Genomic DNA, 15,255 nt, shown 5'->3' on the forward strand with positions numbered 1-15,255 from the left:
GCTCATCAGAGCGCTCAGAACAGCTCACTAAAACATTATATCATAAGACACTCTAGTTTCACTCTCGCCACTCCATAAAAGTCAGGTAATTCATACTTCATTTATATACCTTCCCATTAATAAAGCTGATGAACTTTTACTCCTTAAATCTAATGGGCCATTTTAGCACGACTGCCAGCGCTTGCCGTTTTCTCTTTCCTTTTCCGTCTGCCTCTTCTCTCCCTTCTATTCTATTAGTACTTTGAAGAAGGATAATCCGCAGGCACTCAGGCACTGCACACGTACAGTGGTATGTGGCTGAGGATGCAAAGAGAAGGCTTAGGAAATTTTCAGACTTTTCACTGACCTCTGTCACAGACAAGCAGTGACACATACCATCCATGCGGTTGTTTTGTTTTTTTCTTTTCACTGTTTTCCCCTACCTCTCTCTATCTGGGCACAACAGAAGGTCACTGACCTGCAGGCCTGATGCAAGGCATCATGGCTCCTCAGCTCTGAGGCTGTTGACAAGCGACTGTGTTCTTTTCAACAACTCGTTGAACCCCCCTCCCAACCCCACCTCCCTTCTCAGGAATGTAACACAACCGCTCACTGAGGTAACCCAAGCCCCTCCCCTCTCCCATCCTTCATTTGCGGAAAGAGAGAGAGAGAGAGAGACAGAGACAGAGAGTGAGACCGAGACCAACTGGGGGTGTTAGACAGCTGTCCCCCATCTCCCCATCTAACTCTTGCTCACTCTCTATTTCTCTTCCTCTCTTTAGATTTGCTTCTAGCCCACTGCCTGTGGAATAATTAATGATGCAATTGAGCTGAGGAGAGGACTCTGACCAGCAGGGGCCATTCCTGAATGCCCGGGTAGCCGTTTTATGGAGGACCGGAAAATAGAAACAGAGAAAGACATGAAGAGACAGATAGGCAGAGGAAGAGAAGGATATAAAACAGTCCAACAGCGAGAGGAAGAGATTGTTAATAGTCTGTTCCTCAACGGTCTTCTTCCCTGTTTTCGTCCCCTCTAGTCTAATCCTACATCCCCATCCCCCTCTTCTCTCTTCCATCCTCATGGCGGGATTGGGGGGCCTGACCTGTCTGGTGATTGATGGTAATGTCTCAGGAAGTCATTTTCCCCGACAGCACCCCGCCGCCTTTCAACAGGCCTGGTGCAGAGGTGAGCCCATCACATAGACGCTGTTAACTCTTTCCTCACTCACTGGCCCAATCTTTCATACTGATCTACTTCACACCCTCATCTCTGCACCACCTTCTACCAACCCCAACCCAAAGACTTCAAGTTCTAAGACCATGGCAAGGATGAGAATGGGATCAGTGAAAACAAGTCATCTTGACATAAAAGCCACACAGGCCATCTTGAAGTGGATCTGCCAGGCAGCCCCTAATTCAGGTTGCTGGGGATAGATCCCCACGATTCCATTACTGTCAGTGCTTACCACCTCCATTATGGCAATTAGGACATGGCTCTAACACTAGGAATGCTTTGCTATCTTCTGGAATTGCAAACATCTGCCATGTCTCCGCTCCATGTGTCGGAGTGGAGTTGTCGTTTCTTAAACACACATCTTTTTACAGTCACACTCTCCCCTCTTTTTTCCCTCTTGTTTCTTCAACACTGCTCTCCACATTTATTTTCTTAATTCGACTCAAACTGTGCCTTAAAGAGATCCTTCTCTGTTTGAGTCCAAATAACCTAAAATGATCCGTGAAGAGACTTGCGGTTCCTGATTTCAATAGGCTTCATTAGTTTTTAATATCTAGCCAAGAAAAGGAGGGGAAAATGGCATGGAGATAATCAATGGAAAGGGGCTGGTACCCTATTAATCTCCCCCAAAGGATTGTGGGTTAATACACGCTCTTGCATAGGCAAACATGGCTGTGTGGTGAACACATCTGTCTGCCTGGATGGGTTACTTAATGAAACAGCCAGCGTTTGGCTGCTGAGATGGATGTCATTCCCTCAGTGAAAAATGAGTTCTCTCTCCTACTATGCTGAGGCAGAGCCACACATGATAGGACTCCATTCAATTCACTAGAGACCTAACTGTGCCCCTGTGTGAGAGCAGCTTGTCGGGCTGGACAGGCAACGCATGGGCACTCGAGCAAGTCTTCATGGAGATCATATCAGGGAATCCTAATGTGAACAAGACTCAGAGTGATCTGGGAATGAGAGAAGTCACGGAAAGACTAGATGAATGGTATTACAGTAGGAAGATAAAGAAGAACAAGAAAGAGGGGAGATGAAGGTTGAACCACCTGGGCTAGATAAGCAGGCTCAATGTGTGTGTGTATTCTAGATTGTAAGTATGCCTGTGTGCATGCATCTGCCAGTATACGAGTGCATGTCTGTTTGTGCATGTATCAGTGCGCATTCTGACAGTGTTGGAGGTGACCCCTGGTCAGGGAGTCCTGTAACAGGAGCTCACCTCCGGTTCTCCGAGCTCTCCTCTCAGTGTGCTAAACAGCCACCTGAAGACAGGATTAGCTATTGTGACCCAGCCCCAGAGGTAACTGAGATACACCTCCGGGGACAGACATGAAACGCACACTGTCACGTGTTGCAGAGACGCAGCCAGGTGGGTAGAGACTGACACAGACGAAAACAGCCGTTTAAAAAAAAAAGCTGTAAAAGGGAGACAAGATAGGACAGGTGGTGGGAGGGATTGTAGATGCAAACAGGACGCTTATAAGAGGATGATTGCAAGCAGGATACAGTGTAACGTAAAGCAAGTTAGGGTGAAGGTGTCAGTGGTGTTTGCTGTTGTGTAAAGACAACAAAGCTTCAGAGCATAAGAGGATTGGGCAGCCTAACTTACTGCCTTCGGGTAGCTGAGATTTGTGCCTCTGTGGAAATTGATGCCTGTCAGCCTATCTATGACTCAACTCTGACAATATGCATGCATGTGTGTTTCTGTGTGCATGTAAAAGTGTGCATGCTGTGCTATGACAAATGAGCGGTGCCTAATTTGTGACTGATTATGCAGGCTGCGGGTGCCCTAAACCTCTTTGAACTTGTAATTGCCCCTGGTTTCAGTAATGAACATTAAGGAGGATTCAGAAATGTGTGGCTAATTACACATTTGCCCCCTCCACACACGCACACACACTTGCACTCTTTTACATTTCTTCATCCTATTGCTGGAGAAGAAAGAGGAAAAGGAGGAGTTGGAGAAGGAGCATGAGAGCCAAGGAGGAGGTGCTGGTTTGGGAGGCATATACTCCTGTTGTTACCCTCTTTATCTAAATAATTGTACAAGCGGGTTTATTGGCTTTAGAGAGGTGCTTTGTGTGTCAGTTGGTGCAGCCCTGGGGATGTAGGGGACTGGCTTTCCCCAAGATCAATATTAAGAGAGATTCACATCTGGAGCCAAGGCCTGTTCTGCTTAGATTTGGATTTATATATTTGGGGGTTTTTTTTCCTATGTGATTTTTCATTGGTTCTCTTCTTCCTCTATCCATCTGCTTTTTCTTATCAGTGTGTGATAAAGCCTACTTTTGATAGAGAGACTGTTATCTATCCCACATGCTCATTTGCTCAGCCTTACATGATCTTGGAGGGACTTGGCTACAGAGAAATCCAGAGTTCTGGAGTGAACTACATCTGCTCTGTGTGGAGAGCAGACACAACACATGGCTCGGTATAAGCGCTGAGCAGAAATGCTTGAGCAATGAAGCATTCTGGGTAAATGGTTGCAGTGCAGGGAAGGTCTACTGTGGCTAGTGGAGGGGGAAGAGTCGGGGAAAGGAGCAACAAATTGACCTGCTCAGCCTGGGTCTTTGATGTGGACTGAGCTCTCTCTTAAAAAAAAAAAAACAGTCCATATGTTCAGAGAGGGAATAGCGATAGGATATCAATGGGGGAAAATGAAAAGGTGAGGAAGTGGGGGGAAGAGGTGAGAACAAGAGGCATGGCTCCCAGTTATAAGGACCCCACTGTGCAGGAATCCCACTGCCTACCCCTGGACTAAGAGCCGGGCAAAACAAAAGCATGCATTTGAGAAGAGTTGGACGGGAGGGGAGAAAAATCACACAAAATGGCAGGAGTGGGATTTGGTGCAGCTAGGCTCCCATGACAAACCAAACAGTGAAACTCATAGTCTGTTTTTGATTTATACTCCGTGCCTCCATCCATCTCTCTTTCCTTGCCTCCCTCCCATTTTTTAGCCCGGCTTGCCATTTCCATGCCTGTGCTGCTCCTTTTCCCTTTTGCATTTTCTCCTCTTGGTGTGAGATGAATATCAAAGCAATAGTGGGGCAGCTTGGAGGCCTGCAGCAGAATCTCATTGGCCTCCATGGTCCCCAGCAAGCAGCCGCCACTGCTCTAACAGCTCTTGCCACAACCCTGCAATCAACCGCGGGGGCAATGAGACCAGCCTCCCGGGTGGATATTCTGGAAGGGTAAGGGGTAATTTAAGGGAACTAGTTTTAAGACGTCAAACCAAAATCCTCTTATATATTTTGTTTTGAATAAGATAACCCGAAAAGTGTCAAAGGGAGGAAAATCCTACACAATCAGCTCCGACCATCTTAATAACCTTGTTTTTTAACCAGGGGCATGTTCACTATCGCAGACGCTGGGCTCCCTCACTGCATATGATGTCATTCTGTCCCATGTCCCGCTGAGCTGGCTCAGCCAGGTCCTAGCTTGGATCAGTGTTATTACTACATAAGAAATGGACAGCAGTGCTGAAGGCAGGGAAACGTTACTGAACTGGGGTCAATTCTCAGTGGAGCACACAGACGTAAAGAAGCATCCTCCTTTCTCTGCACGTGTGTTCTTGGAAGTCTCTCAACTGTTGTGAGCTGTAAGTTTATAAATCTGAGCAGCCTTGACAGGCTGAGTTCTGTTTGTAGTCTGCTGTGGTCAGGGCATGTGCAGTCACCTCCACAGGGGCCAGTCAAAGTCATGCTGTGCTGGAGCTCTTCGCCCGGGACACCTTATTTAAAACCATTATTTAAAGAAATGCATATAATATCACCTTTCGTGAAACGTGTTATTATTACTATTATTATTTTATTTTTGCTGGAGGATAATTTGTAGGTTGCTCTCTCTTTTTTCTTTTACAAACACCGTGGAATTTCACGCAACTTAATCACCTCCATGCAGTGGGAATGTACCGTAAACAGTCCCTCAGCGAAAGCACTCATTTCTGCTACTTCATTAAACAACCTGCATTAAGATGCAAGCAGCAGGAGTGAAAATTAACTGGAAGGGATGGAAATGAGAGGAAAAACGGAGGAGGAGAAGTGGTGTGTTTGTGCAGGTATCCCAGCGTTAAAAGATACACAATATAATATGATGCTCATTTTGAGAATAAGCAAGCTATGGGATTAAGAGGGGGGAAAAAAACTACAAAAAAACATGCCAACAATTTTTTTCAGCGTATAGTGAACGTGAGGCTAATGTGCCACGCTTTATATGTCAGTAGATTCCAAGTGGGGTTAGTTGGCTTTGAAGTGGAACTGTGACAGATCTGGATTAGAGGGCAAAGTGTAAAGGTCTGATGTTGGAGCATGAAACGAATTAGGGTTTATTACATTCTAATACAGCACTAAATCTCTAGAAACACCTACCATTTATGCCAAAGCACTGTAAACAAAGCTTTTGTCAGTCATAAGAGCTGTGACACACTAGCATTTGAAAACAATGCCATAGTTGCTCTGCAATGAAAACAAAAACTTGATTTATTTTACTCATTTACTCATTCTGTTTTCTTCTTTGCAGATTAACATTCTTGAGTAAAATAAGCCTAATTTCTCTGTGAGGGTCTGCCACTGCTGCGTTAGGCCCTCTGTGGTGTACTGGCTGGGGAAGAACAGATGGCAGACTGAGGTGGCTTGTGTCTGTTTTCCAGGGTCGCTGAGCAGCCAGCATTAGAACACAGAGGCTAGACAATAGCTAGGCACCAAACCTCGAACCCCCCACCCCCACCCCCCCCAAAGGTCTCTTCCACACTCATTATCAATGACTTTCAATTACCCCTGTGCCAAACATCACCAAACTATCCTGTCATATTGTCACTAACATCTGTTTTGCAAACACACAGGGAGCAGTGGGTCTTGTCACAAAAGTAACCATGTGATGACTCTTTTTCCTGCGTTTTCCACTGATGATCACACATTCGGGCAGTGGCAGTGAACCAAATTGTCGCCCGGGTTGCTACGGGTGACTGGAGGACTGACTTTTGAGCTCCTGAGGCAAACAAGCACATGACAGATTAGTGTGTGGGCCTCCTCCAGGCGTCCACCTCTGTGACCCTTAGGAGTCCCCTCCTTACACCCCCTGCTCTTACCCCTAAAGCCAACCCCTGCCTCTCCTTTGTTCATCCAAACTATCAACAACCTAGAGAGATGGACAAGCAAACAGATTTTTATGTTTTGCAGTCAACAAAAAGAGGCTAAAGTTACTTTGAATAATATTTTCAACGTAAAACTTTTTTGTCTGATCTATTATCAAACACAATTATTATTTTTTTTATTGAACCGCTCAGTTAAATGAAATTATAGGTAAGTCGACTATTTGTTTATTGAAAAAAAAGTACTGTGCCATGTGTATGGGAAAGAAAAAGTAGGCACCAACAAATATGGCAGTTCGATGTAAAAGGAGGAAGGGCTATTTCAAACTGTTTGCAGATGTGTGTCTGCACCAGCTAAATGCTGCTTGTACTGGAGCAACACACAAGGATTAGAAGGACTAGAGGAGCTTAAACAAAACTGGGGATACTACAGGGCTGACTGTTTAGTCTACTCAAACAACATGTCCTCTCTTTTTGAGGAATGGACTTGTACACTTGTTTATCGTATGGAACAAACATCCGTTGCCAGGTTTGGCCGTGCCTGCATCCATGTCTTGTGAATGACCCTAGCCGACTCTTTTATGTGCGTCTATAAAGGGTGGCAGAGAGAGCAGCTCCCATAGGAGGGCTCGACCTGACGATGACACCCTGTCGTCATGGAGACTAATGCTATGTTGGGCTTGGATCGGGAGTGTGCGCATGTGTGGGTGGGGCAGGGGGGATAGCTACTGTCACTAGTGTACCTAATGATGTTTTCAGCACAATGCTCTTAACTCTAAGACGCTCCTCGCTCTGGTGAACACCTGTGTTATCTGCACTGGTATCTTTACTGTTCTCGTAGGTACATTTCACTTTTCAGTCAAAACATAGCTCATTAGTCAATACTTGTACTGGTGTTACATTTAGGATGATAAAAGCCAATTATACTAATAGCTACATTTAAATACCATCTACCCATACATAAACATTTCAGAGCTGAACATTTAGTTCTACTTCACAGTCCAAGGACTCTCTAAATGACTAAAGGATATATCACTTCCCTTTCAAGGAGCCCAGGGGACCAATACACCTGGCTTAGCAGCTTAACAGCATTTCCCAAAACACCCAGGCCAAAGGGTGGCCCAGCACAGAACTTGAGACGCTTGATGCTCTAGTTGGCTACCTACTTGCTCGTCTGACTGACCGCTCTCCCTCTCTCCTACGATCCCTCACTCCCTTGTTTGAGTGCACACACTTAAGGAAAACTTTCAATTTGGCCCCGATTGCTCCTGAGGTTCCTTATTTATTTTCATAGGTGTTGGAGACTTTACACTAGTCAAAAGGACAAGGCCAGAGCCCAGAGAGGTATCTTTGCATCTGAGTGCTTCCTGTTTTCATTGCTAGGCCAACCCTTGTCTTTACAGGGGTTAGTAAGGGTTAGCGGGGGGTTAGCAGGGGTTGAGAAAGAAGGAAGACCAGGGGCGCCAAGGGGCTAATTGTAAAATTTAAAGTTTGCTTTTGCTGAGCACAAAAGGGCATTACCATTGCAAAGGTAGGAAAAAACTCCCATCACTGCAATTTTACAAATCTGACACGTTCTCTGAAATCTTTCTCTAGCTACTTATCTGACTCTCTCTTCCTATCCTGAATTCTGTGGTCCATGCTTCTGAAGTGCAGCAGAACATTTTACCCCTAACAGTGAAGTTTACCTTTCTGATAACATAATCTCCCTGTAGTATTGAAAAGCTTATACCAACAGTCTGGGATTTCCCTTCCCCTAATGTGGCTGGAAGACATCCAGAACCTCATGGTGAGGGAGGGGGGGTATTAGAGAAAAAGAGTGGGAGGGAAGATAGAAGAAGGGAGTGGAGAGACAGTCTGACCCTCTTCTGCCAGCTAACACCAGCTGATCTGTTCAACACTCTGCCAATTGCATATGGAGCATTTAAGGTTGCCAGCTCTGCAGTCAATACGCATATGGCCTCGACATAAAAGAGATCAGGGTTATCGCCGCCTTCTCTGATTGTGCAATTGTGAAGAACTGTCTCTGAGATCAATATGGTGCAAAAACTGTACTTTCCCCTTGCCTGGGAAATTGGCATACTGAGATTAGCGGTAAATATGACTTCAAGTGAGGTTACTTGCTATATATGACCGTCATGAAGGAAACAATCTTGTGAGTTCTCCCATGAGAGTGTGAGGTCAGAGTAAAGCAAGGGAGGGTGGGAGGGGAGAGGCAAAGGGCAATTTTGTTATACTGAATCTAAAAGCCAACAGTTGTTACTACTGGCCTGTGTTGTTTTTTTGTGTTTGAAGGGGGTCCTGTCCTTTTGAGCTTTTCAGAAGATGTGACAATGGCTGGATGTTGAGAACATATGTAGAGAGACCCCTGCGGCTCATGGAAGAGGAGCTCCATGCTGGCCCCTCAGTTTGAGAAAATACAAGCCCGCTCCTTTCACTCCTCACCCCTCAGTTAATGAATGCGTGAATGGCAGAATGCCGCTATAGGCCATTCAGGGGCCAAAGTCCCCAAGAATTCACCTTTGCACAAATGCATCCAGCTATGGCAAATACATTTGCTTAACAAATTAAAAGAAAGAAGAATGGTTAATGGGTGTGAGTGTGTGTGTTTGTGTGTGTGTATGTGTGTGTGAGCAAGAGAAAAAGAGCGAGAGAGTTTATGGGTGGGAGAAGTGGATGGTGAGAAGAGAAGGGGGATAATTCAATTAGCCGTCTTCCTCAGCAGAGAAATGAAGGCAGGTTAAAAGGGAGGGATTATTATTTGTACAAGACTGGCCAAGGCTTTGCACAAAAGAAACAAATAAAGATTGGATAACATCTACAAGCAGGGTTTGTGATAAAGGGGTGAGAGGGAAAGGGGAAAAAAGAGGGTCTGAATTAACCAGCGTTCTGAAAAAATGTGCCCCTCCTTTGCTCACCGCTATTTCAATTCAAATTTAAAACAATTCTAAAGATAATTGGCAGGGACTCTTCCAAAAGGTCTGTGCAGAAGCTGTATGGGGCTTTCATCAGGAAAAATGACCAATCTTGAGAGAATTTCTAGCCTTACCATAAAGCCTGTGTATATAATTTGTTATTTTGTTGTGTTTTAATGACACACAAAAAAACAGGTAATCTTAACAGTATTTGAACATTTTTCTTTCAACTAACAGTTAGCGGTACTCAAAAGTTTAATGTCTGATTGAAGCCTGGTCTGTAGCATTTGGTGAGAGGTCTCCAGTCAGAGAGCGATGGGAGCCGCGAACAGCTGTGAAGTCATTTTGATAATGATGAGAATAATAAGCGTGCAGACTGGCGTGGTGGAGCCGCTAAGGCCTGCGAGGCTCAGGGCTTTGCTGTTGCAGCTTCACTGCTCCTGAATAGATAAAAGTGATTAAAGCACTCCTGATTATCCCTGACCAATATGTAATGGATTTACAGCCCTTTCAATTAGGCTGTATTTGCTGGCTGCTTATTACTTGGGCTTTTGGTTAGGTAATCAGGGTACGGGGCTTTGAGCTGGGAGTGGGCACTGTGGTGGTGGTGGGGGCTACAGAGTGCACAAAGGGCACATGACCCTCTTAAATGTGCGGATGTTCTAAAAGACTCTAAACGAAGGCTCCTTTACTTTCACATTCTCTCTCTCATTTCTTTTTTTTATTTTCCCCATCCCCCTAAACTGTCCGTCCATCCATCCCTGGAACGGGGAACCGCAGCCTCAAGCAGCTTATGTGTCCCGGCGTCGCCACCTCCTTCTGAAATCTGACCTGTGTTGCAAAATCAATACAGCCTGATGTTCTGATAATGTCCTGACATTAGAAAGGGAGAGGGGACATGTGGACCACCCCGTTTCACTAAGAAACATACTCACGGGAAAATAACGGTTGTGATTTTACAGTTTACATTTAAATTACTGTGACATTTAGACATATGATCCAAGACTCTGATCAGTCATTGTCAGAGATTTCTGACAGAATTGTACGGTAAACACTTTCCTATGGAGCTATGGAGAAGAAATAAACTAACACATGTCAATTTTATCGAGAGATAAGTAGATTAAGGTTCCCTTATTCCACAGAAAGACTGATTATGTAAAGAGGCCTTCAATTCCACATCCTACTTCTTTACACAGCTACACAGTCACAGTCGTTCTCTTTTATTCCCCAGTTGTTTTTTTTATCATGCTGCTTGTTCAGGCCAGAGCTGCAGTGCATCTCGTACTAGAATAAATGTCTTGGATTGCTGGGTCTTTTCTTTCTTTCTTTCTTTCTTTCTTTCTTTCTTTCTTTTTTTTTTTTTACAGAAAGTGTGCTGAGCAGAGTAAACAGCCCAAACTGATTAGATTGACCTGGTCACTGTGTCCCTTTGACAGGTGGCTGACAAGTGAGCATCGCAGCAGCACCATCACTCTCTCCCCACTGCCTCAGTAGCTACTGTGTGACAGGTGCGTGTGAGTATGTGTCTTGAATGTGAGTGTCTCTAAATGTTTATTTGGTTTGTTGTGTGTGTGTTTTTTTTTTAAATAATATAGACATATCTCCAAATTATAATGGTTGTGCTTACCGTGAGATGCTGGAACAGCCACGCCCTCATGATGTTTGTGGCCACCTTAGGGAAAATGCCACGCTTTTTCTGCCTCTTCTTATCCTTGTCTGGATCATCGTCATCCCCTGTGCCAGGCGATGCAACGCTGTTGTCTAAGCCATCTCCTGGACAGAAACCAAACCCAGGGTTAAATAACATCCCCGACCACACCACAGGCTCAGAATACAATAGCAAAAAAAATGGAACAGAGGTATACAGTCAAAGCTGAGTTTAAGGCTCATGAAAGATGGATAAAAGGACAAATACCACAGATAACTTTGAAAGAACTGGAAAGTGCTGCACTAAGGCCAAACGAATTTCCACAGCAAAGCCAGTGTTGTGTAGTGAATATATGGAGGTAGGGGGATTTAGATGGCCTTAGACGAAGGGCTGTACAGAGACTGAGAGGTTTACATGGAAGCCTCGCAGAGCTGCTCTATACCCCAGAGCACGGGAGGGGAATAGGGGTTAATGACTCTAATGTTATGGTTGGACGCTGAAACACTGGGTTCCTCATTCCATTTTTACAGTAGGAGGAGATGGAAAGAAAAAAAATGGACACAGAGCCTTCAAGTACAGAAGAGACATGGACTCATGTCATTAATTCAATTAAATTTGCATGCTTGACATAATGTAGAGCATTTTTTCCCATCTTTTGATGAGGGCCAAAGGGGACAGGATGGAGTTATGCAGATATGTACTGTAACACACAGAAATTCATGAATTTAGGACATCCAGTTAAAGTGCGTGGAAGTAAATGTTATTTGGGGTGGTTCATTGTTGCACTTCGATGCACATAATGGACTCTTCATCGGCTTCCCGAAACCCTGAACAACCCCACCCCCAAGCTTCCGCCACGAGATTAGCATGACCGGCCAGCGGCGGCTTTGCCTGCATTAATGTCCATCAGCGTTTGATTTCACAAGGGAAGCGTGCACATACCCGGGCACGATTTCTCCTTTAAATTGAAGTTTCCATCTTTGTCCCTTGCCTTTTCCTTGTTCGTCTTCCTCGGCATTAATTGTGCATTAGCAAAAATGATTTACTTTTAACAGTCATAGTTATTTTTTCTTGCCCCCGGGCACAAATGCCTTGAAAGCCTTCCTTGAGGGCATCTAAATTATGTATCTGAAAAACTCCTCCACTAAGGAAGAGAAGGACCCTGACATTCTCAAAATTCAGACTCATATGTCCTCCTGTTTTTGGAGAGGCATCAATCACAGCCACCTATACAAGCCTTAATCTCGCATAAATATTTGAACTAATAACATTAAAAAGGGGGAAAGAAAAAGGATCCGACTAGTGGCGTAATCTAATGCAAAATAAATGAAGAATACAAGGACAGCGGGGGCCCGCACTAACTACTTTTCCCAGTTTTTTTTCTTCCCCTTGTTTTTGCCTCTCTTTTTCTTCTCTGTCTTGCACAGTGTTTTCCTTCCAGATCATTAGTGGAGAGCCACACGAAAGAGGAAAACAGAGAAGTGCCGACTTTGCGCTCCCTGTGTGAAGTTAAAGAAGCAACAGTCCTTCTGAAGGACACATGGGAATGGGGACACAGGCTAGGGGTGTTGTAATTGTAGAATGGGCATTCATTAGTGGCAAATGCCATAAATCCCAGACTAAGTACGAATCCTTGTTCAGGAAAGCTTAAAACAATAAACTTTGGTCTGGCCATAGCCCTACCCTGACTGTGAGGGGCTTCCTGAGAAATGTGACCCAGACGGAAGCTAAGTCTAACTCCCTGAGTTTGCTTCCAAACTTCAATAAAAACACAACTAGTGAGCTGTGAATTTTAACCAACTCCCTTTCGTTTCACTGCTTTTGAGCTTCACTGAATAATGTTGATACACAGTTTGCTGTTTGTTTGTATGCCGCTAGGTTTTGTGTTGATTTTCGAGCTACTCTCCAAATCCCTCTCCTGCTGTGAGCAGTCAGGCTCATCCAATAGAACCACACAGTGGCCAAAAGGCTGGCAGATTAATTTTATTGACGTTTCCATTTTCACTGCAATGCGATAGCCTCCCCCCCGGCCAGGGCCAGAGCGACCCGTGCGTATTTACAGACTGACCTGTCACTTCATTACCCAGCATGCTCGCTGCCTCCTGCCCTAGCCCGCAAGGATGAAACCAGACTCCGGTGCTTTTCAGCTCCTCTCTCTCTTACATGTGCACGGATGCTGACATGTGTCCACAGATCAGGCATGTGGCATTCGAGCATTCATTCTGTGTACAGTTTAAATACAAACTGTGTACAGCTTTTGTATGACTTCAAATATGTGAAAATGTGCACACAGTAAATAAAGAATAAAGAAAAATCAAATGTGGACAGAACATGAAAAGAAAGAGCAAAGAAAGAAGAGAAACAAGAAGACGCAAGAAAAAAAAGGAGTAGAAATAGAATAAAGAAGATCCAACTTGCACAACCTCATTACATCTAAAGGAGGGCTGGTGCTTTGCATCCACCCCCACTCCTTTCTTATGAGCGAGAGAAGGAACGCTGCAGGGCAAATTGTCCCAAACGCTAATGGCTTCTGACTGTTCCCTGGCAACTCTGCCATTCTAACCTGTGTGGATGTGCACTCTGAAAAAAAAAATCAGGAAAGAAAAAAAAAGTGCAGAGCAGGGGGATGAGTGTCCCATCATCTGGCCATGTGACACAGATGGGGGTTGGCTATTAGGAGGCAGTCGAAAGGCCTAGGGGAGCTGAGGTGCTGGAGTGTAGCCCCAGGCACTTTTGGAAAAGCAGCGCCCTTGGAGACAGAAAAAAGACAGCCCCCCCCCCCTCTCTCTCTCTCCCACTCTCTCTCTGTCTTCCCTCAACCTTTCCTCCTCCCTCCTTTTCCCTCGCTCACGCTATCAAGATCTTGACTTAAAGTGTCTGCAATGAAAGTTTCTGTGCAGATTTTCAGATGCACGCAAGTGGAGAAGGTGTAATCAGGCAAGATGGAAGACAATGACCGGACGCGATCAGGGCGAGAGAGTGAATGAGTGAGCGCACTAGCAAACAAACAAGCACAAGTCCAAAGCACATTACGCTCGCACACATTCCCTCTCTCATCACCAGTGGGTGGTTATTAAAAATGCATTCAGATATATCTCCTTGTGAGTAAATTGGTCTCAGGGCTGAGCTCATTAACGGGTCGGGATAGGACTGTAAACACACTGCAACTTGGCTTATCTAATGCTGGCACATTCAGGGTCACTTCAGGATTTCTTGCATCGAAAATTGTAAAGTACAAAGTGTCCTACAGTCTCTGCTTAGAATAGGGCAGACTTCAGTGGACTTTTAATGACTTTAGAGCAAAAGTTGTATTGTGTCTAGTAGGTATCCTGCCCCTTAGGGACCCACTAAGGTCGAGTCTGTCTTGTGTATATGACCATGAGTAACATATACTGCAGCTATCAGTATAACAAGAATGCCCTCCCTCTGCTGCTTTGCCGTTTTCATATGCGTGAATAAATAATGACTTGTCAATAGCTGGAAAACACATTCAAATCCAGCCATGTTTAGTTATCACATAACACTCCAGAGTGGTCCATATACCATTAATAATAATACCGTGGAGCCTCTAGACAAGCTTTAGATGTTGTGTGTGTGTATCATTGTAAAGGCTGTGCAGTGATTTTGCACTAGGAAGTCTGGGCGTTTATTTCAGGGTAATGAAGCAAGAGTGTAGAAGCAGTGGCTTATGGAAGCTGTGGTTAAAGTGACTAATTACAACAGACCCCCCACGCCCCCTGTCAGCCCAAACTAGTGAAGCGTGTTCACCCAAGCTCACCCAAAAAAAGGGGGGGAAGAGAAAAACTCATGAGGAGAGTTAGATGGAAAGAGGAGCAGATGGATACCAGAAGCTTGGAGTTTTGCTGCTTTAGGAGCTTCGCTGGTCTTAGCACACCATAGTGACCGGGCCCTACACCTCTCCCTCCAACACCCTCCTATTACCACCACCTCTATCCATGCAGGCTTGGCCGCAGAGAATGAAGTGAAAAGAAGAAGGGGGATTTAGAGCCTCCCTTTTCCCCCTTTTTCTCCTCAACTTTTCAGCCAACATAAGCGGCGTTTAGCACATTCAGTCCCCCAAATGGCAGCGAATGAGAGAAGCAGTGGGGGCTCCTCTTTTGTCCTTCTGGTTACCCCTTTTATTTACTCTGGATTTACGGAGGGGTCTTTGCTGGCTCTGGGACCACATGCTCTTGACGCACACACAATCTCTCACATAGGCACATACACAAACACATAGAAGCTCTATTCACACTAGTAGAATGGCTATTTCTCTGCTTCTCTGTGCCGACTAGGGATTACAGATCATCTTGCTATAACTGCAAGCTAGCAATATGGTTTACATTCATGTGAAACACAACGCAAGTGCTAACAAGTAAAACACGAT

The 15,255-nt window shown here is 44.9% G+C and overlaps 1 protein-coding gene across 9 annotated transcripts in view; it reads right to left on the reverse strand.

Moving 5' to 3' along the window:
- The window catches only part of meis2a (Meis homeobox 2a), a 79,498-nt gene that overhangs the window by 34,916 nt on the left and 29,327 nt on the right, over nt 1-15,255 (reverse strand). For 8 of the 9 annotated variants that reach the window (XM_085442255.1, XM_085442251.1, XM_085442252.1 and 5 more), the window contains one exon: nt 10,848-10,993. In XM_085442255.1, the coding sequence (XP_085298381.1) occupies nt 10,848-10,993 (146 nt within the window). The remainder of the gene's footprint in view (nt 1-10,847; nt 10,994-15,255) is intronic. The other variant, XM_085442253.1, reaches the window with a different exon arrangement.

The sequence above is a fragment of the Copadichromis virginalis genome, linkage group LG19 (assembly GCF_057382275.1).
Source record: "Copadichromis virginalis isolate Kocher_CV1m ecotype Utaka linkage group LG19, C_Virginalis_male_GT1.1, whole genome shotgun sequence".
NCBI lineage: Eukaryota > Metazoa > Chordata > Actinopteri > Cichliformes > Cichlidae > Copadichromis > Copadichromis virginalis.